The 21,680-nt window shown below is 40.2% G+C and overlaps 1 protein-coding gene across 3 annotated transcripts in view; it reads right to left on the reverse strand.

The window, feature by feature from the left end:
- The window catches only part of STARD13 (StAR related lipid transfer domain containing 13), a 210,896-nt gene that overhangs the window by 9,911 nt on the left and 179,305 nt on the right, over nt 1–21,680 (reverse strand). For 2 of the 3 annotated variants that reach the window (XM_081128662.1, XM_081128661.1), the window contains exons 5-8: nt 13,098–14,494; nt 11,802–11,975; nt 10,477–10,636; nt 2,974–3,172 (exon numbers count right to left, since the gene is read on the reverse strand). In XM_081128662.1, the coding sequence (XP_080984788.1) occupies nt 2,974–3,172; nt 10,477–10,636; nt 11,802–11,975; nt 13,098–14,494 (1,930 nt within the window). Of the gene's footprint in view, nt 1–2,973; nt 3,173–10,476; nt 10,693–11,797; nt 11,976–13,097; nt 14,495–21,680 lie in introns of all 3 variants that reach the window. The other variant, XM_081128663.1, reaches the window with a different exon arrangement.

Below are 21,680 nucleotides of genomic sequence, written 5' to 3' on the forward strand. Positions count from 1 at the left end.
TGTAGAGCGGTTGCAGTGTGACCTTGTGCCCAGGTCCTGGCCTCTCCATCATCTTACTTCCCAGGGATGGGCACACTCCTGGCTCCAGTCTGCCATTAAATTCAAATTTCTGGAAAAGCCTGACCATGTATTCAGCATTCTGTAACCCATGCCCACCCTCACCACATCCACAGTGTACTGGAAGAAAGTAGACCTGGGTTTAGTAGAGAAGAGCCATTCTGTTCAAATGATAATAAAACCTTTTGCTTTTTTCTTGGTTGTGCTGAAGCAGAAGCAGATACTACTAATAACTTCAAGCATGTAATTGACGTGTTATAAATTCAGGGAAATAAATTTACAAAAATTCCTATGGGACCAAGATTAATGTTAGGAATTTCTGTAAATTTATTTCCCTGATAAAAAGAGACATACGCCCAAGGAGGAGCCCTCTGTCCTCTTCTTGCCTTTGAATGTGATTTTGGTAGGACATAATAATTCTAAGTTGTGGCAATCATACTGCAACCTTAAGGAGATCATCAAAAGAGGCTGACTTTTAGTCCTGGCATCATTTATCCTGGCATCATTTATCATGGAATTAACTGGCTATGGAATTATTTAATTCCAGATTTCTTGTTATGTGCATTATATGATGTCCTCATTGTTTTTAAAAAAAATATTTTTATTGAGATTTTAGAGAGGGAGGAAGAGAGCAGGAGAGAGAAACATGGATATGAGAGTGAAACATTGATCTGCCTCCTGCAAGCCCCCCACCAGAAATGAAGGTTGCAACCGGGGCATGTGCCATGATACAGAATCAAACTGGCAACCCTTTGGTGTATGGGATGACGCCCAACCAACTGAGTGACAACAGCCAGGGCGAATAATGTCCTTATTGTTTAAACAACTGTTGGAGTTTTGGTTCTGTCTTTACAACTGAGAGCTGCATATCAATGCTTAATGAATCAAGTATAAATTCCTTGCCCTAGTATTCAATGCCCATGGTCAGTATGTCTGCAGTTTAATTCTTCAGTGTAATTTGGTATGGCATTGTACATTTACCATTCATGTCAGCCAGACAAATACCCTGTCATCTCCAGCCACATGCTAATGTTATTTACATCACTCATCATGTGTTCCTCACATATCTCAACCTCCAGTTGTCAGCTCTCCACTAAGTCCTTATTACTCATCTCAACCTCCTTGGGTTTTCTTTGTAACCTTATTATAGAATTTCTCTAATCTTGCTGTATTGCCATTATTTATGTGTACGTCTCCTCCCCCTCTGTTGCAAGATCCTTAGGAGCTGAAAGTAAGTCTTCCCCAACTGTATGTTCTGCAGTGCTCAGCATGGTGCCCTGTATATAAGCAGCACTCAGTAAATGTTTTCTTAGCTAAAATAAACCCTGCTTTGATCTGGTTTCTTGCTGCTGAGTCTCAAAAAGGGCCAAAGGCATTGATCTTTTGGAAATAATCTGGTGTTAACCTTAGACTAGAGTCAACCTTAATCTGAAAACTGATTAAATGTAAAGATTCATGTATGATATTTCCAAGCCATAAGGGAGGCTTAATTGAAAAATACAGCTCAACCTCTTAAGCCAACATCATGAATGCCCTATGCTTGGCTCTAGTGACATGTATCATTAATTTAACTTACTCACTTTGACAAAATAATATTTGTTTAGAGGATCACCACTTCATCCTGTTTTTACAAATGGTACTTATTATAATCCTTTTTGAATTTGCAATACTGTAGACTCCTTAAACACATTTAGTACTGATTTCTCTATAGCAGGGATCATCTTCAAACTGGATCAATTCCATATTAAGGTCTACTTCAGGCATATTTTGCTGAAAACTCAAAGTCCCCGGGCCAAATAATTTTTTTCTAAGGAACTGAGACTGGACCATCAAAATAATTTATAACAATAACACCATATCTAGAAATAGTCCATGTTCATTACTAATATCCCCCTTTGCAATTACCTTTAGCAGGATATGCCTTTTTAATAAAAAATTGTTATTTTCATGATTATTTTATACTTATTTATTATTTATTTATTTGTTTTTAAAGAAAAGTCAGTGACCATTTTATTAGCACTTTCATGGCACTTGGCAATGGTCTCACTGATTCCTCAGCAACCCTGGGAGATGGGTGTCCTCTCCAATGTAAGTATGAGGAAGCAAGGCCTCTATGCGACTGCACAAAGTCCCAGAGCCAGGAAATGGAGCAAGACTCAAACCCAGGTCCATCTACTTGGAGACTGCTCTCGAGTTTCCTTGGATTTTCCCCATTCTGGGGAACCTGCGCAAGCAGCCGGGCTGAGTGAAGGGTGGTTGCCTCTTCCTCTGCGCCAGCCCCTGCCGCCCAAACCCTTGCCCGGCCCCTGCCCTTCCATACAGCTTCAGAAAGTCAAACCAGCACTCCTCATGATTATTTTAGTTATAGAGGCTTGGCTGAGAATTATCAATTTAACATCACTTAAAAAATTCCCACTGAAGACATAAATTAGTTGAATTGAGCGTAAAGTTTGATTTTGTTTGCTTATTTTTCACCACTTAAAATACACTGTATTACAATACATTTGTCTTTTATTTCCAGTCATTTTAACACTTTTTATTTTGAATTTCATATATCCCAAGGAAATGCTTAACTTTTGAAAAGTAAATGGGTTTTAAAAAACATCTATATACAAAATAAATTCTATTGTGTCCTCTTTTCATTTTGAATTTATTAAAAGTACATTGAAAATTAATTTTAGATGTTAGGCCAAACCCTATTGAAAAGGGAAATTTTGATGTCAAAAATGTATTTTCAAATGCATAAAATATGGCGTGGAGATTTACAAATCAAACTGTGAACAAACTTGCTTCTGGAGTGGAGCACAGATACTTTATGAATTCATGTATTACTTGTATAATTGAAACACAATCTATAGAATTTTTTTTTTCCAGTGGACTCACATGAGAACTCTAATCTACATTATTTCAACTTACACTGATAGATGTGGAGAAAGGTCTCACTGAGCTTGTTGGTAAAAAGAGGCTCAGGGAGGTCCCGAAAGAACTGTTTCACCATATCTGCCACGTCATAAGCGGACTGGTCCTCATAGCTGACGTTCTCAGGGAAGTTCTCATTCATTTGACGTAAGGCATGGATTCTAGATTTCACGCCCGATTTTCGAAAAAGGCCCACCTGAAACAAGTCACAGGGACATGTTAGTGAGGTCAACTTTGCCCCAGACATTCTCTTCCTAAGGCAATCACCTTGGCAGTGATGAGAAGGTGTGGGACCAGGCCTGGATAAGCAGCAATTGCATCCAAACAAGTAAACTGTAAATGACTAGTTTAGCCACTTTGGGTAGCAGCTGAATACTGATTCCTCTCTTATAAAATGAATATAAGAATAATAATACCCCACCTCACACGGCTATTGTGGAGACTAAATGAGAATATATATGTGACTGTGCTTTGTAACCTGCAAAGTCTTAGAACACAGTAGGTGTTATTATTTTATTCATTTATTCAACATATAGTGATTAAATATCCATTATATATCAAGCATACTTACAGTTCCTGGAGTCATTAGTGAGCAGACCAGATAAAATTCCCCACCCTCCAGCGCTGACACTTAAGTGGGGGTTTTGAGAAAGTTCAGTCAGTGGAAGGTTTGGTGGTTCCCAGATAAACAACCATATCCTGTGTCTCTTTTGGGGCAAGGTTTATAGTAACTATAAGCAGGTATTTTGATTTAAGTCTTATTTGCTTTTCCTTTTTCTGAATTCTTGTAACACTATGTATGTTTCTCATACATAGCACTTACTACTCTGCCTGGTTAGTTATTATGTGCATAGACTTTGGATCTAGTGAGAATCATTCCTGGGTGGCTTTTCTTTAGATTTCAAGAAATTGTCTTACTCAGCTTGACAAATAAATGCAGCAATAAAGCAGGAAAGAGATGATGGCCCTGATAGGGATGGGGAAGGTAGAGCAGAGTACTATGAGAAGGGGAGTTCCTGCAAGTTCCGCTCCAGGCCTGTAGACTCTTCACACTACGGACTGATCTCTGCTTCCAAAAGAACTGAGCTTCCCTGGGAACCCTGGTTTACAATGAATTCGTATGTTTCCCATTTATAAATGCCTGTAGGACATTGAGTTGCTCAAAACTCAGTCCTTCAACCTAAATCTTCACTTTTCTCACTCCCCATGGGCTTACAGGTTGGCCACTTTTGAAAGCAAAATGGAAGCATTCCTAAATGGTCAGATAGGTAAGCACTGGCCCCTCCTCTCTAGCCCCAGAGAAACATACCAGGTCATCTCACCACTGCTCTGCCTGCCAGGTAGGCCTCTACCCAAGTCTAGGTATCTGTGGAGAGCTCTCTTGGTTGCTGCTATAAACGGAGAGCAGCCCTAGTTCTTTTAAAATGTAGTCACAGCAAGGGAGCAATTCGAAGCAATTGGATAATACTAAGGTTTTTGTATATGTCAGCTAAACGGATTACAGGGGAAATTATACTTTGCTACTTTTTGTGGAAATAAAAACAGAATTTCTTAGTAATACATCTTTGCATTCCCAGGCTTATCACCCTAATTCCACAGATCAGGCTATTCAGGCATGTCACTTAAAACATTGACTGCTTTCATTTTTATCCTTAAAGTTTGGCATGTCTAGAAAATACAACACTTGGCCATACTTAGGTGACTTTCCCAGAAGAATCTAAAGAACCCTCTGGCAACTACTCCAAATTTCATCAAAGTGCATGAGAAGGAAGCATGTACTGTCGAAAGAAAACTTCAAGATGTCAACTGAGTGCTCACTGAAGTGAGATCCAGCCTGAGTTTACACTCAACTCTTCTAATTCTGGAAGGAAGCCCAGGACTGTGCCACCAGGCTGTGTTGCACAAGAGTTCTTAAAATCTAAGTGCCCTGAAAGTGAATTCTTAAGTGTGAGTCACATTATCTTCATGCGAGTTGGTGTTAATTCAGTATGAGAATTCCTGTTTATTATTTTTAACAGCAGAGAAAATTTAATCATGATTTATAAAAAGAATAAAGCAGACAAGGGTTTGTGTGAAAATTGCTGAGCGCGGTTCCTCTTTTGTCCACTGTGTCTTCCTGGTGTGGTTTCTGGTATACACAGTGTGTGTGTATACACAGATCCCAGCGATGCTTTCTTTGTATTGTTCTGTTTCCAACTTTCTTTCCAGTGTCATAAAATATTGTTATTTTAATTATTTTAGACATGTCTGGAGCACTCCGGCTGTGGACTCAGAGCTGCTTGGTCTGACTTAGATCACACAGGATGTCCAGAGAGTTGTCAGATATTTATTTGTTCTTCCCCAAATTCTGAGAATAACCTTCCCGCCCCACCCTCAACTTCCAAGAATGTAGGAAGTATCTGGGGGTTCTGTAGGTTTTTGTTGGAAGCACATGAAATTTCTTTCCTAAACCTAATAAAGAAAAGGTGGTCTGAAATCAGACGAGATTCCAGATGTTGTAGCTGAGGATAGCAGAAGGGAAAGATGGAAAGAACCTCAATCTTCAAAAATGTCTTTGAGCTGATGGAAGATCTACCCCAAGAACCATCCCACTACTTATGTTAGCTCATGAATTTCCAACTGTTTCAGCCATTTGGGGATGGGGCTTCTGTTACTTTCAGTGGCAAACTCCCTGCACACAGTAAGTAGAAGTTTCTTTTAATGGTGGAGAGATCTTTAGTCCAGAGAGAAGAGCTTCTCCTGCCCGCCTTCATGGAACAACCCTGGGTGGTGGCATGAGTGAGTGCCAATAATCATTTCTTCTTCCAAAAGTTTTCAGAGCAGTGATAAAATTTGTCTTTTTGGCTAAATTTTCCCCTCCAAGTAATAAATGGAAAACTGAAGAAACAATTTTAAAATCTGTTGCCTCTAAGGGCACCCTGCCATCCTCACTGAAGGAGGCTGCCCTAGATCCCTCAGCTTCTTAAGAGGAAAACCCAAGGAGCACACAATATCTTTTATTTGCTCCATGTCTGTCACTGGTAGACAGGCAACCAGGGCAGTACAATTGGTTTAATGCTCTGCTGTCACTGTTTTGAAATTCTTAATTTATAAACAAGAATTTCACATTGTTGTGTTCCCAACTACTTTTAAACCTCCCTAAAAAGGGAAGAATGGTGGTCAGCAATGCAAATGCATTTTGTAAGCATCTCCCTTGCACATGACCTCTCATTTTACAGGTAAAAGGATGAGTGAAGCTAGTGAAAACTAGCTTCTTTGGACTAGTTTTTTTATTCTTCTCTCTTTTGTCTTCCACTTAACAACTCAGTTATGAAAAATCAAGCACTCAAGGTACACTTGAAAAGGACAGGCCCCAGACCCTCACTCATCTCATCTGGGGTAGGCGACCGGGAGTGTGATGAACAGGCAGAGGGTACAGGAAACTTGTACTGAGTATGAAGTGTCTTCCCAACATAATTGGACTTTTAAAACTTACCACTCCATTAGGAGAGGTTGGGCATGAGCACTGCATTAGAATTCAAATTTCATCTAAATAATATTAGATCTCCTCCTTGGTATCCTGTTTGTGCTAATGATGTTTATCAAGACTTCCATTTCCTCTTCTTTAGAAATGTGCTCTGCTAATGAAGAAAGGCTGGTTTTATTCAGAAAGAAAAGGTCCTAAGGACAGCACTGAGGGTTTGATTTTGAGCACTGCAGGTTTAGCCTCTCCTGTAGTGACCTCATGTTTACCAAGAGCTGGGTAGAACCTATCCATCTGTGCACAGTTGATTTAGAGCAGAAACAAAAGCTCAGCAACAAAGCAAAGCTCCTCTCACACATTGCTACGTCTGAATACTAATGGTTTATAATTGAAGGCTAAACTCCCTTATTTCATCTGCAGCCAGCTGCAAGGGCCAAAATGAATACACTGTGTTTGGTCATATATAAACTGTTCTGCATTTACGAGTGTAGGAGGTGAAATGTTGGCAATGTTTCGGGGCTCTGTCTTCCACTGTTTTTGATGAATGCTTGTGTTTGAGATGAATGCTTAGCATCAGGGGAAGGGGCCCAGCTCACGGCAGAAAGGTTCCCTCCCCGTGGTTAAGGGCAAAGCCTTGAGGAGTCCAGGCTGGTGGTGCGAGGGGACCATGTAAACGGAGGCAGCATGGTGGCCAGCCACTTGTGATTTAAGAGGAAGCATATTCTGAGATGCTCTGGTCTTCTATGACCCTGGGGCTGAGATCTCAAGTTCCTGAGCAGACCTGAATCTTCTCAGTTCAAAGGAGGTGCTGTTGGTGAAGAAAGAACATTTGTTTAGTGTTATGTCTGCTTCTTCCTTGTGACTCTTGCTCCCTTTTTCCTTACTGATTCATTTTCTTTTATTTGCTCTTGTTCCCTCTGTAGTCTTCAGGACAGTCTTCCTCTTGACCATGGTTTCTTTGCTTCTTCATTATGTTTCTCTAGTTTTCCCTGGTTCCCATCATGTCATTATTCACAGGGACCAGAAGGGTGGGTGCTTTCCACACTGTGATGACAAAGGGGAGGCACATATGTGGCGACGATCCCTGCCAGTGCTGAGTGCCTCATCAGGTGTACCATGATGGCGAAAGTCCCTTTGACTTTTCACAGATTCTTACTTTTGACTGATACAAGAGAGGGTTGACTTACTCATTTTGGTTATATTCAGAATCAGTATTCATGTCCTTGAAATGAGTCTTTCCTACGAAAGTTTGCCAGCATTCTTCCAGATTTAAAAAGTAGTTATAGGCTTGATATGGAGACTGGGAATAGACAGTGAGTAGGGATTGAGGAGGTTTTGGTGTCTACTATCCTTCTCTCTATTCATATGTCTTATGCTGCAAACAGGAGACTGGACCAATAACAGTAGTGATACTAGTGCTGCATGTTATTCAGAATCTATAGGGGGCATAGCTGACTGGTTTCCAGTCTACATACACTAAAGACTATGCAGTGAGAAGAGCAGCAGTACTCCAATTCATTCATTTACACCTAACCTTGCTTAAGAAAGAATTAAAGGCTACTTATAATGATCTATAAAATACAATAAGATGCAATTAAGTTAAAGAAAGTAGATGAGAAATTTAGAGCAAAAGGAAAAGATAGAAAAGGGTAGCTGAAACTAGGGGTGCCCCCAAATCTCATAAATCTCCCAAAGGCAGAACACACACTGGACTCCAACATAGCAGATAATATAGAGAAGAAACATGCAGAGTTGAATAAGTTTGGTGTACTTAATGTAAAAAATAGTGCAGTTATCCAAAAACAGTATGATGCTTTCAGGTGCTGTGGCCACAGAAAAAATTATTTCACTCTCATACAGGATCACTATATGACATAATGATCAGTATCATCAACAAAACCCTGGCAGTGAAGTGTCCCTCAATGCTGGACATGGCATCACCCAAAAGTCCACTAGGAACAAGCAATTCCAATAGGTGGTAGTAGAGTGCAGTGGTTAAAAACTTAGACTCTGGAGTCAGGCATATTTTTAAGCAATCGTGGCTCCACCATTGCCACCTGAGAGATAACACCAGCCAGGGTGGACGTGGGGTTAAATGAGGCAATGAATACAAAACACTTAGTATGATCCCCAAAACATGCTAGGCACTCAAGAAGGTTATTATTATTGAACTAATGGCAGAGATGGCCTGAATTTCCTTTAGGCATTCCTGAACAAATACTGTTTTCTTTTAATAGAGCTCTTGCTGATAAGCATTAGCTGGCCATCCATTAGAATGTCTAGAACAAAATATGTTCTGTGCTTGGTAAAATGCAGAACCAAAGACTCAAAGAGAATCAGCCAAGAGGAAGGATGAGTCTTATATATCCTTATAAAAATTAAGAAGATTGGAAAAACACATCTGAATAAAAGGCTACCTGCCACAAAACATAATCTTGGCTCTTTACTAACAAACGAACAAAAGTAAAATTGAGATCATAAAGTCCCCAGCCAAAGGGCAGGGATGCAATGCTTTTAGGGCTGTAAAAAGATTAGAGTGGGTATTTCCAAATATTCACCTGAGCGTACCTCTCCAAAAAGTTTCCTCAGTAACACACCCATAGATCATCTACCTTTGACTAATGTGTGCTTTTGGTAAAGGCTGTAAAATTAAAAATAAAAATAAAAAAATAGGGCAGCATTGGAGATAAAAAGTAAAACAAAAATTTAAAGCCATAGTAACCAGATTCATTGGTTTGCTCTGTTGGGATGTTCTTCACAAGTCCATATTGGGGCACTTGCCAAAGATGAGTACTGTAGCTTTAGACAAGTGGCCTGTTGCCCTTCTTTCTGAGAAACAACAGCCAAGCTATTAAGGCCACTTCTGAAAACAAAACAGCCCTCACAACAACAGCAAAAACAGCAATCACTCCCGCCTTCTATTATGCCATCTAAATATGGAAACGTGTATCTGTATATTCTCTATATTAGCAGTGGGAAGGGAAAAGGGGATCATGCATTTAGTTAATTCAAAGCTGGCATCAAATGAAGAAGTTACTCCTGTTTTGTTCCACTGAAAACTGGTATCTGATTCATCAAGAGACCATCCTGATTCTAAGTGTGATCTCAGTATTAGGGTTGATAGAAGCATCAGTAGCTAGAATCTCTAAGTTCGTATAGCTTAGCTCATTCCTGTCCACTGAGCCCAAGGCCAAGGGAAAATAAATAAAAATTGCAAATAATCTTAGGTTCTTCACATGGCGTTAAAGAATACAATGAACAAAAGCCCATACTGAATAGCTGCCTGAAAATACCCCCACTGCTCAAGGTTGTGGTTTATCAAGTGGCAACACAGCTTTTATTTTGGAAAGAATGTCTAAGAAACTAATGGGTGTTAATTTGGAGGAACAAAGGCTTGACCTAGAAATTTATAGGATGGGTAGCACTTTGGGCCCAGTCATAGTCCGCCATGTGGTGGTCCCCAAACAGTCTTGGAGACAGAAAATGATCTCCAAATATTTTGTTTAGCTTGAGCTTCATAATCAACTCTACAAGATGAGGCGATACTTGATTTAGCTGATATTGTTTTCATATTTTACTTGCATATTTTAAAAAGTTGTAAATAAATTTGTTTTTGCTTTAAGTTTTCCTGGTCATGGTGCTGCTTCAAAAATAAATTAATGAAAGAAAATATAAAAACCAATTCTTAGAAAAAAAATAGCAGAGTTAAAAGGAATGCTGTGAAATCAATGGTGGCATTGGGACAATAATTATAAAGAAAATGCAGTACACAGTTTCTAGAGAATGCAAATTAGACATCACAGCTGCAAACTATTAACATTAACTTTCTGCCATCACTTTAGGGAGTCATTCGAGGTGCCAATGAGGAAACATCCTCAAACAGCTTGACAAGGATATAGCCTGGTCAAGTCAAATACTGACCTATAAAGATGATAATGCCTTTTGTTTTTGAAGCATGTCCTGTCTGAAGGTGGACAGATCTGACTCTGTCTGGCATTTCACAAATCCAAGGCTGTGTTTGGGATTTCCAACCATACCTGATCGAGGCAGTTGCTGCGAAGATATCTGAGTGCTTGCTGAATACTCTGAGGCAGGGGCTGTCCCGTTCTCTGGACGTGAACTATAAGAGGAACGCCAAAAACAGCTTTGTCTTTGTAATCAGGAACTTTCATCCTCTTCATGAACTTTGGAACTGACCTAGAATTCACAGAAACCAGGTCATCAAGCCTCCTGGGGCCTACTTCTGGGAGAGGCTGTGAAAGCAAGCAAGAGGGGGAAGCCAAGCTTTTGTTGGAATATCCAACAGGCACAGTGGAATTCAACATTTCTCTCTTAATTAATTGCAGTACATGGAAGGACTACGCGTGTCCCTTGCCTAGGTTAGAACTCTAGCTATTACATAGCATGATTCATGTTAGCAGATGGATTTATGGCTCTGTTCTCAAGTCAAGTGTTCGACTTCCTAATTGCTTTGTGACTACATACCTCTCAAGTAATAAGCACTTAAAAGTCCCCAACAAGACACAATGAAGCACATTTAAAAACTACAACAAAAAGAATTAACTTGGTTGGGCTGGAGGAGAAACAAGGGGAGAGAAGATAAAAAGCATTTCTTGGCTATAATTTTCTAGAACCAATAGTACTTTTTAAAGGAAATTTTAATGCACAAGTACATATTAATTTGATCATGTAACTGATAACTTTCTAAATTATTTTTATAAAAGCTTGCCAATTCTTCTCTCTATATAATGTATACCATAGGACAATTAGTGATACATTTTATAATTTTTCAAATCATCTAAAGTCAGTCCATATTTGAGTTCTAACACATGCTTTGTCAATTCCTTATTACAAAGGTTTTACTGAATATTCTTTTTTTTATTTGTCAATGAAATAAATGCAGACATGTACTTGAAGAATGAAATGCTTTTTGAATGAATCACCTTTTGAAAGAATCAATGCTCTAAGTGTTGAGCTCTGCATTGGCCCGCAGGTACAAATAACAGATGTTTCCCTGCAAACTGCCAGAATTACTTTACAATAAGTTTATTTTTAATTCCTCTGTTCACAATTAATCACCCTTTACTTGACTTTTGTCCTTCTTGGAGCTTGAGTGCCTTCCCTGGACACTGGCAGAGAGCTACAAATAAAGCCATGCTTCCTGCAGTCTACATCTCATCTCTGCTGAGGCAGCCCAGAAGGCAGACAGTAAAGCAAAACTCCGGGCATTATTTTCAGGAGGTGAGCCAGTAAAAGCAATGACTGGGCTTTTCAGAAATCAGAAAGCAAATACTAAAGCTTTTGTAATCGCGTGCTTAGCTCTAGCACAAACGATGCCTTCCCAAGGGAAAGGGCTACGCACCATGTCCAGCCGTGCTTGTTGGACATGGAGTGCTTCTCCATGATGGCCGTGAGGCGGAGCAGCGAGAAGCGCTGGAGCAGGTTCAGCTGGCCGGCAGTCTGGTTGCTAATGTGGGGCGATGCTGTGGATGGCTGAGGCTGGTGCGAGAGCTGGAAGCTGTTCCATCGGAGTCGCCTTTACCAGAGAGACCGTCAGAGGAGCAGTCACAAAGTGGACTTGTTATCAGAAACACAGGATGTGACTAATTTTTAAGTAGCTAATCAAAATAGATTCTGCACCAAGAAAATCACCAAGCAAATGGAAACAGAAGACACAAATGTACAGAACAGACCAAAGAAACTGCTTTTTCCAAGTCTGATAAATCTGGAAAAAAGTCATTCTCTGTTTCATTAGGATGTTTAAATAAGTTATATAATAAATTTTATTTGTTCATTCCTAAATTTGTTCCCAAATGTTGAAAGCAGCTGATAGTGTGTGTGTGTGTGTGTCTGTGTGAGAGAGAGAGAGAGAGAGAGAGAGAGAGAAAGAGAGAAAGCTCAATGTTTGGGAGCCCTAGAATATTTTCATATTGCCATCCTGTCTCTGCACTCTAAGTCTCCTTTGGTATTGAGATGAAGCCTGAAAGTGTTAGGCACAAATGAGGCACTCCTGAAGTGATGACACATCAGTGAGTCCCAAGGGACACCACTGCATCCACTAGATGCACACACATTATTACTCTTTCTACCAGTTAGGCCCATCCAGGGCCATTTTTCTAGGGTACTTCTGAAATGGTGTTAGTATAACAGCTTTTATGCACTTTATAATTGGCATTTTAAAGCCAAAATAAACGTTTGAAGTACACACCTTAGATCTCAGAGTTTTCTCATACAGTTAAATTAAAAATAGTTTAACATCTGGAGTAGAGACATTTTAATCAATATTGTTGCAAGGTCATGGGAAGCACCTGTGTACAGGTACTGGGCCTCCGTTATTAGTGGTTATCTAGCATAGATATCTAGCATAGGTGCTTAGCACAGACCTTTGCACATAAGCTCAAATTTTTTTTAATTAGAGGGTACATTCAGAGAATTAGAGGGTACACTCAGAGAAATAAATGTGAGGAAACACAGATGCAATCACCATGTTAACTGTAGAGAAGACATACTTCTGTTCAAACGATTTCTAACCACATACATCACTTAGAACAGTGTCAGGCATTTCGTAAGTGCTCTATAAATGTTTGTTAAATAAACAAACAGATCATAATTATTAAGAAGTGGATTAAAAATCACTTCACAAAATCATGCCACCAACCTGTTTGGCCTGGTCAGAGAGGCCCCTACACCAGAATCCCTCCTTTCTCTGACCCCGGTGGCCTCCGACTCATTAAGTGATGGTCCATCTCTTTCCATATCACTGGGTGTTGTCTGACCTTCGGAGACAGAGTTGCCTTCAAAATCTAGGGTGATCTGATTAGGAGATGGAAAGGGGCATAAACCAGGTTTTCTAACCAAGGTGTCTTGTGCTTGCAGTTCAGGCAAGACGTGCTTTGACCAGTCATCCACTACCTCTTGGAGCCCACTGTCGTGGTGCAAAATGTCACCTGAATGAGGGAAGAGGTCTTTCTCCAAATCCAAAAGGTCTCCTGTGCTGGCATACAAATGGGAGCCCGGGACATTGTCATAGATACTGACTCGACTTGCTCTGTGGCAGGATGCCATGAGCCCGGGCTCCCTGGCACCAGGGCCCTGCTGTCTACTCAGGGAGATGTTACCAGACCTCCAGTTCACCCCATTGCTGTTGTCTGTCGGTGAGAGGCTTTCGATAGACAGTGCCTTCGGGAATGTTCCTGGTTTGTGATCCTTGGGAACATGCACTACCAAGTTCTCCTGGGAATGAAATTCATGTGTGTGGTTTTGGTCACCTGAATCCCGTGGTGCTGTCCCGGCCAGCACATCCAGGTCTTCTAAGTACATGCCCCCACGCTTGTGGGCCTCCTGGCACTTCCGTTCCTTCAGGCCAGGCGTGCTCAGGCCACTAATGCTGTTTTCCAATGAGCTACTTTCACTACTCCATTTGTTGGAGCATGGAAGCCCTTTACTGCAGGCAGTCCGGGGTGAGTTCTGGAGATCTCCATTTGGTATCTGGATGCACTGCATGGCCTTAAAGGACTCCGGCTCCTGCTGCAGCACAGGCCCACTGATCACCAAGCCACCTGTTCGCCCTGACCCCTTATGCCTTCCATGTGCTCCTTTTGCTCGGAGTGTTTCCACGCGTTTCAAAAATGATTTGGCTCTGGCCCTGCTGGGTTTCTCATTCTTTGGGTGGAAAGGGTAGTTGAAAACGTCTTTGGGGGACTGTGGGAGGCTGCTGCTGAATACCGTGGCATCCAGCATGACTGGGCTATCGGAGCAGTACTGGCCAGAGCAGTCGAACGCCTCCTGGCCAGCACCCTGGCTGCCTGGGTTGCTGCGTCCATCACTCCCACCACTGCTCTCACTGTGGATGGAGCAGACCTCAGGCTCACTCAGGTCTGTGAGGACACTCTCACTGCTGGTTGTGTTTCTCATTCTAATGTCTCCCGATGATCCAGTTCTGTCTCCTCCAGGAAACAGTGTGGGGAGGTTGTCCACGCGAGACCACCGCCGGCTGGTTCTTTGGAAAGTCCATTTGTTACTGATACAGAGATCTTCCTCATCCGAGTCATCACCCTGAAAAACATCAAGGACAGTACACATTGGCTGGTGGCTCAGATGAAATGGGACATCTAGGGGCCAGGGCAAGGTCCTCCCATCTCCTCTCTCTTCCCTCCATTTCATGCGTGTGCCCCTCTGGGTTTTGGGGGCACATTCGAGTAAAGGTGCTTCCACCATCACACATTGTCCCGCATACCCTCTCCTCCCGGTCAGGGCACATGCCCAGGTTGTGGGCTTGATCAATGACTCGCTCATCATTGATGTTTCTATCTCTCCCTCCCTCTCCTTTCCTCTCTCTGAAATCAATAAGGATATATTTAATAATAATTAATAATAATAATAATAATAATAATAATAATTTCCTTCCAAGATAAATCAAATCATCAGCTCCCTCCTCCACCTCACCATGCATATTGCCAGGGCCCAACTCAGATGATTTTCAAATATATTCCTTGATTCCATAGCTTCACTCCCCTTCCCTTTCTTTTTTTTTTCTTTTTTTAAATATATCTTCATTGATTTCAGAGAGAGGAAAGGAGAGGGAGAGAGAGAGCTGGAAACATCAATGATGAGAGAGTCATTGATCGGCTGCAGCCCGCAACCCGGGCATGTGCCCTGACAGGGAATCGAACCATGATCGCCTGGATCCTAGGTCGATGCTCAACCGCTGAGCCACACCCCGCTGGGCTCCCCTTCCCTTTCTTTAGGCCCTTGGCACCTCTCTCTGGGTCCATTAGTCAAAACCTGGCTAGAATCCTTGACTTGTGTCTTCCCCATCTAAGCAGCTTTCTACAGTGTAATCCAAATATGATCACATAAGCTCCCATCTAAAAACCCTTCAGCTTCCCTTGGCCTTCCTAACAGTCTCAACGTGGAATTCAAATCCCTTTCACCCTGGCTGCCATGTACTTACTTCCCTTGCCTCATTTCAGTTGTTCCTCCCAATTTCCCTTCACTCTGCTCCCTAGCACACAACCATTCCCCAACACTCAGCTCTGTTACAGGATTAAGAACCTAAAAGGATATACATGGCCCACTGCTGAGAAAGGTCTTCCCTGGTTGGTCCCTGATGATTCTTGGGTACCCAGCTCACCTGTGAAGTCCTTCCCTTTGAAGCCTTTCCTGACTGCTCCAAAAAATGACCACTTTCTCCCCTGCAGTCCTGTAGCATTTGGATAAGACCTTTATTGTAGTATTTACTCCAATGATAACTTTAGCTCATGTCACACACCCCCATTCTCGATCATTATAGGTGAGCGCATCAAAAGCAGAGCCTGTGTTTCTGTTTTATTCATATTTATCCCTCCCAACGCCAAGCTCATAATAATTGCTCAATAGATTTTTGTTAATTGAATTACGTTTATTTTATTTTACTTTGACATCTGGTTCTAAGACCTAGTTCCAAGAGCTAGTAGAAACAGAGCTTTTGTGACTGTATGTAAGTTGCTTACTCTCTCCAAAGTTTCTATCACTTATAAAATGGGACTAAAAATAGGGCCTGCCTCCAGGGTTCATTGAGGGGATTAAGTAATATAATGCACTTAGTAGTCCCTCATTGAGGAGTGCTTACTTGTTATTTTCTTATGTTTGTTCAACTGCTTATCTATTGCCTGTCATCTTTTTATATATCTAATATCCACCTTAACTCTCTTTAACTTTGACATTTACCCTATTTTCAAGGAAAAGTGAACAGATGCTCAGTCAATAAATGTTGAGACATCCCCATTCTTGTTTATTTCTTGAAAATCTAGATTCATTTTGGTTGGATTAAATGACAAATTTGAACATTCAAGTATAAGGTGGAAGAAAGTACAAAACCAAAGCATTAACAAAGAATTACATAGGTTTGGGGTCATAGTGGGAAATTAGCTTTTAGTTTTAAAAATAGTGCATAAAGGTTTGGCAAAAGAGTTTAAAAAGTTGTATAAGTGGAAAAAAGGCAAGACTCTGGGATGATGACTGAAAATTATACTTTCTTTGTAGCATTTTCTACTTCCTTTTCCCCTACAATTGATACAATAAAACCTGACATCTGAGGGCCATTATATATCATGTTCCATGATAGGTTGAAGGTTGAGTTCTGGATTTTCATATCACATTTCAGGAAACTAGTGAGGGGAAATTGATATTAAGTAAGCATTCTGAAAAAGCCCTTTTAGCAAACAGTTTTTGAGAAGGCAAAAGAAGGATATGCTTTTAAAGAAATTATAGATATTTTAAAATAGAAACTATAATCTTTAGTGTTTGCTCCAATGAACTCTCTCAAACTAGCCCAAACTTGGTTACTGATGCTAGAAAATCACATGCTACTTGGATAAGGATTCCTTTATTTTGGTTAAGAAAAGACACCAAGCTGGGCACTGTAGACAGGGAGTGGAAAGCCTGCCCATGTCTGCTAGGCTGTAAGAGCTTATTATACTAGCTTTGCGTAAAGGGAAGGTATTTACAACCCAACGAAGGCATGCATGTGAAAAGTGGTGACCTGCTGGGGAAAAAAGGCAAACAGTTCAGGAAATTTTTTCACTATTTACATTGAACCAAAGTAGAAAAACGAAAACCAAACCAATAATAAATAAAAACAAAACAAAGAAAAAACACTCATTGTCCTTCAGAGCCTTCTCCTTCACCATACTATGTCCCAAAGGATATTGACATGATTCTGTATCTTTGTTTTTCTCTAATGCAGGATCTTTTAAACCATTGATAGTGACATACAATAAGAAATACATTTTCTATTACAACTCAAGGCACACATAAATATTATACTAAATAAATAAATAAATCATACTATAGCTATCCTGTTTGTACTCTGATATAGTTTATTAAAGTATAGTTGACATACAATATTATATCAGTTTCAAGTGTACAACAGAGTGATGCAACATTTATACACACACTTTACAATCTGATCACCATGGTAAGTTTAGTAGCCATCTGTTACAGTACAAAGTTCTTATGATATTTATTATTGACTACTTTCCCTGTGCTATATATTACTTCCCCATGACCTATTTATTTTATAGCTGGAAGCTTGTATTTCTTATTCCCTATCACCTTTTTCATCCATCCCTTCGTCTCTCTCCCATCTGGCAACCATCAGTTTGTTCTCTGTACTTTTGAGCCTGTTTCTGTTGTGTTTGTTTTATTTTGTTTTTTAAATTCCACATATAAGTGAAATCATATGGTATTTGTCTGTCTTTGTCTGACTTATTTCATTCTGCTGTACTCTGATAGTTTATAATCTAATTTAGTCTGTTTTCTTTTTAAAAAAATGTTGTTTGTGCCCTGGTCAGTATGGCTTGGTGGTTAGAGTATTGGCCAACACACCGAAGGGTCGTGGGTTTGATTGCTTCCAGGTCCAGGGCACATACTTACGTTGCAGGTTTGATCCCCAGTCCCAGTCAAGCTCGTATGGGAGGCAACCAATCGATGTGTCTCTCACATTGATGTTTTTCTCTCTCCCCCTCTCTCTCTCCCCCTCCCTCCCTCTTTTCCACTCTCTCTAAAAATCAATGGAAAAAATATCCCCGGGTGAAGAATATTTCGAGTGAAGAAAAAAAAATGTTTGTGACCCATCAGATTTATGTGACAATCCATTAATGAGCCATGATCAGCAGTATGAAAAACACACTGCACTAGAGTTTAACTTTTATACACTCAGGGCCCAACAGACTACCAGATATGTAGCAGACTCTCCAGTAATAGTTGTGGAAGTGTCCTTATTGGTTAAGAGGTGATCAGATTTCATCAGGTTAATAATTTTTTTCAGGCTAAAAACAAATAATTTGATCATTTAGAAATGCAAAGTGGAAATATCTAGGAGTCAGATGTATTTGTGAGAAAAAGAAACACCAAACTAGCTTTATTTTCCTATCTTAATGGTTTAGTACCATGAAAATACTATAGACATAGACTGTCTGGATTTTGGCAAGGGAGCTGGCAAAGGCTCTCCTAATATGGTTGTGCCAGAGATGGCTAATTGTGCTGGATGCTGAAGAGAGTTTTGTTAGTAACTGGTTGAGTACTCTACCACAGAGTGTGATCACAAGACTGAACACAACTAAGGAGAGATTAGTATTAAAACAACAACAAAAAAAACCCATTTTAGATATATATACCTTCCTGTGGGTAATGCTGTCAATCCAAAGTAAATTAGATAATAAACAAGAAACTCAATGTCATAAATACTCAGTCGCAGTGCTTAATCAAAGTCTGAGTATAGGCATTTAACATGGGAAAATGCTATCTCAAAGTAAACTTTTTGTTTAATTGCAACAGCTGAACAGCAAAAAAGTTGTAAGTGCAATTAGAATTCTTCATATTAATTGCCTATATGTACACTTTCAATAAAAATGTGAATTTTGTAATTCTTTTCTATTCCTCATTTTATTTGTTTTGATTGTATTTATCAAAATGCAATTTTGTGTTTATTAAGTCTAATAATAGGACATTTAAGCTTCTATTTTCCATATTCTTTTTTTTCATTTCATATTTCTAGTAATTTATTTGTATTGAATTTTACAAAAATATCTTGGCCAGTAGCACACTGGAAATTAAAAACAAAACAAAACAAAAATAGTCACTCACCACAGGCAGTTTGAGAAACTGTTCTAGACTGAGCATAGGTAAGAAAACTTTCTGTAAAGGGTCAGATAGTAAATATTATAGGTTTATGGGCCATGCAGTCTCTGTCACAACTACTCAGCTCTGCTGTTGTAGCCAAAAAAAAAAAAAGGGGGGTATGACTTTGTTCTAGCACAACTGGTATCATTGTAATTAGCTAAATATTAATAATAAAAAAGGAGCAAAGGGGAAGCCAGACATTATAGGTATATCATTTGGGCAACTTCACCAGGAAGCTACAATTTCATACTCCCCAGGGAACCACTGGCCCATTCCCTGTGGGGAGGGCTCCAACAAAGGGGAAATAGATGCATGCTCAGTAAACTTGGGGTGACATAGGGAAGGTACTTGCCTGTCAGTCAAACCTGGGACACAGATTGTTGGCCAGAATGGGTGGGAAAAGTGCAAGACCTTGAAAATTGAAGAATACATAATCCCCTAGACAACGGAGCTTGCTTTCTCTTGTGGCTCTTGCCTCTCTTGCATTTTCCCATAGCCCATGGCCATGTGGATCCCACATGCAATGGACTAATGGACTACAGTGGGGAACACAAGCTAAGCTAGCCCAATGCTGTATTGAATTGCTCCAACATGGGAAGGAAACTCTGGACACTGCCTATAATTTTAGCCCTATTAAAGCCACAGTTACACTTCTTCTATGGCAAAGCAAGGGGAAATGGTACCTTGGAAACTCAGGGGTTTGATTCCACAGAAATAAAGCTTTCTACAATATTTCATCCTCATGTGTGAGTCTCAGAAAGTTTTTTTTCTTGGGATATCACAAGAAATCTATTACTATGAGCAACAGGTGGGGACTAGGACTTCTCCCCACTGGTAACAACTTTCTTTAGAAAAACAGGAGAAGTATTTGGCTGACCCTAGGTCAAAAGGACAGAGCTAAAGGGTTGCTGTATGAAAGGGTAAATCTGTATTTTGTGCTTTTCCACAGAAAAGAGCTGGAACTAGATAGGCAAGTTTACACTAAATCAACTTTTAGCTTATTATATGGAAGGCTTTTAGTAATTAAAAGCAAACAAATTGCCCTGCAGTGTATGAACTCATCATGTCTAGATGCTTACAAGCAAAGATTGAGAGACTTATGAGGGATGTTCTAAGAAGTAAATCCTGCAGTGAATGAGAGGTTGGAAAAGATGAAAGATCCTTTCCAACTCAAACAGCATATGGTTCTAGGACATTCACATGTAATTATCTTCATTTCAAGACAGTAATACTCTGAAGCCACATGAATGCTGGAATGAAATGTAATCTTTCTCTCATTTGACTTTACTGTGGGGAGCCACCAGGAGGTGTCTTATTTGTTGGGAGATACAGGGGCATGAAATGCAGTGGGGCTGGAGACCAGGCCTCTTGACAACTGCAGCTGCTTGAAAACGCTGATGGCACTCAGGCTGGGAGATGCTGCTGCAAGGTGGTAATTAGTCATGGTTTCTGTATTGCTGCCCACCTTGGTCATGATGTCAGAGTGCTTTATGATAACTATAATTTTAATTAGAAACTTTTTTGAAAACCGCTCTTTCTCTCATGGGAAATCTTAAGAAAGAATCCTAAAAACACACAGTTTTTTGGAGTCTCCAGTGTGACTTTAGCTTTGAATATAAGTCATATCACATAAACACTAATCATAATTAGGGGATTTCAATGTTGGCATAAAGCAAGTGGAGATTTTGTGGGAAATACTGAAGAAAAAACACTTTTCTGAGAACAAACAGTGCTTTCATGTGCCTTGTTTTTCATTTAGATGAAGCTCTAATATTTACTTTTTTTACATAAAGAAGAAAACATTCTTAGCTGAAATTATATATTCCTCAGAGACAAATGTCAATCAGACACTGCAAAATGAAGGTGTTTTTTAAAGTGGAATTTGGCCATATCTTTACACTGGGAAGGAGCCCACATGAGTCCACAGCTGCATGAGGCAGCTAATCCATAGTTACACAGAAATTCAGAAGTTATATTCCATTAAAGTTAGCTGCAGCCCAGTGTGGCTGGGTCTGCTTGTTCCGAAGCAGGCATGTCCCACTAGCAATGCAGCATGGGGAGGAGCCTGAAGCCAGAGGCAGGGGGCGGGGTTGGCGTCCTTAGGCTCCAGAAATGCTTCTTGGTTGGGTTTTACGAGTCTTTGAGTAAGGTTTGTGGCCAAACTTGAGAACACACTTCTCCCCCTAACTCTTCCAGAGAAGGAAGGTAATCTTGAATCTTTAAAAGACCACTTTTCACTTCTGCAAGGAGAAAATCTTGTGCTATTTGTGGGAGGGCAGGTGTGATTTCATTTTCCCTCATGCTTTACAGATGGTATTTAATGTACAAGAAACGTGCACACCTAAGTCAGTATGAGTGAGGCTTTACCATCCTAACCTAGACTTTTTTTTTTCTTCCTTGGATCAACTCACCACATTCTTCAAACAAAATCAAAGGAGAAGACAATGAAAAATAGAAGAGTAAGATTTATGACTCATTCACTGTGAGAGATCCAGAGATGTACATATGGCAAGAAACATCTCTCTTCTAAAAACAACAATAAAAATACATAACTGTGTGTTTTGCTGAGGAAACACTT

The sequence above is a fragment of the Miniopterus schreibersii genome (assembly GCF_964146895.1).
Source record: "Miniopterus schreibersii genome assembly, chromosome: 2".
Taxonomy (NCBI): Eukaryota; Metazoa; Chordata; class Mammalia; order Chiroptera; family Miniopteridae; genus Miniopterus; species Miniopterus schreibersii.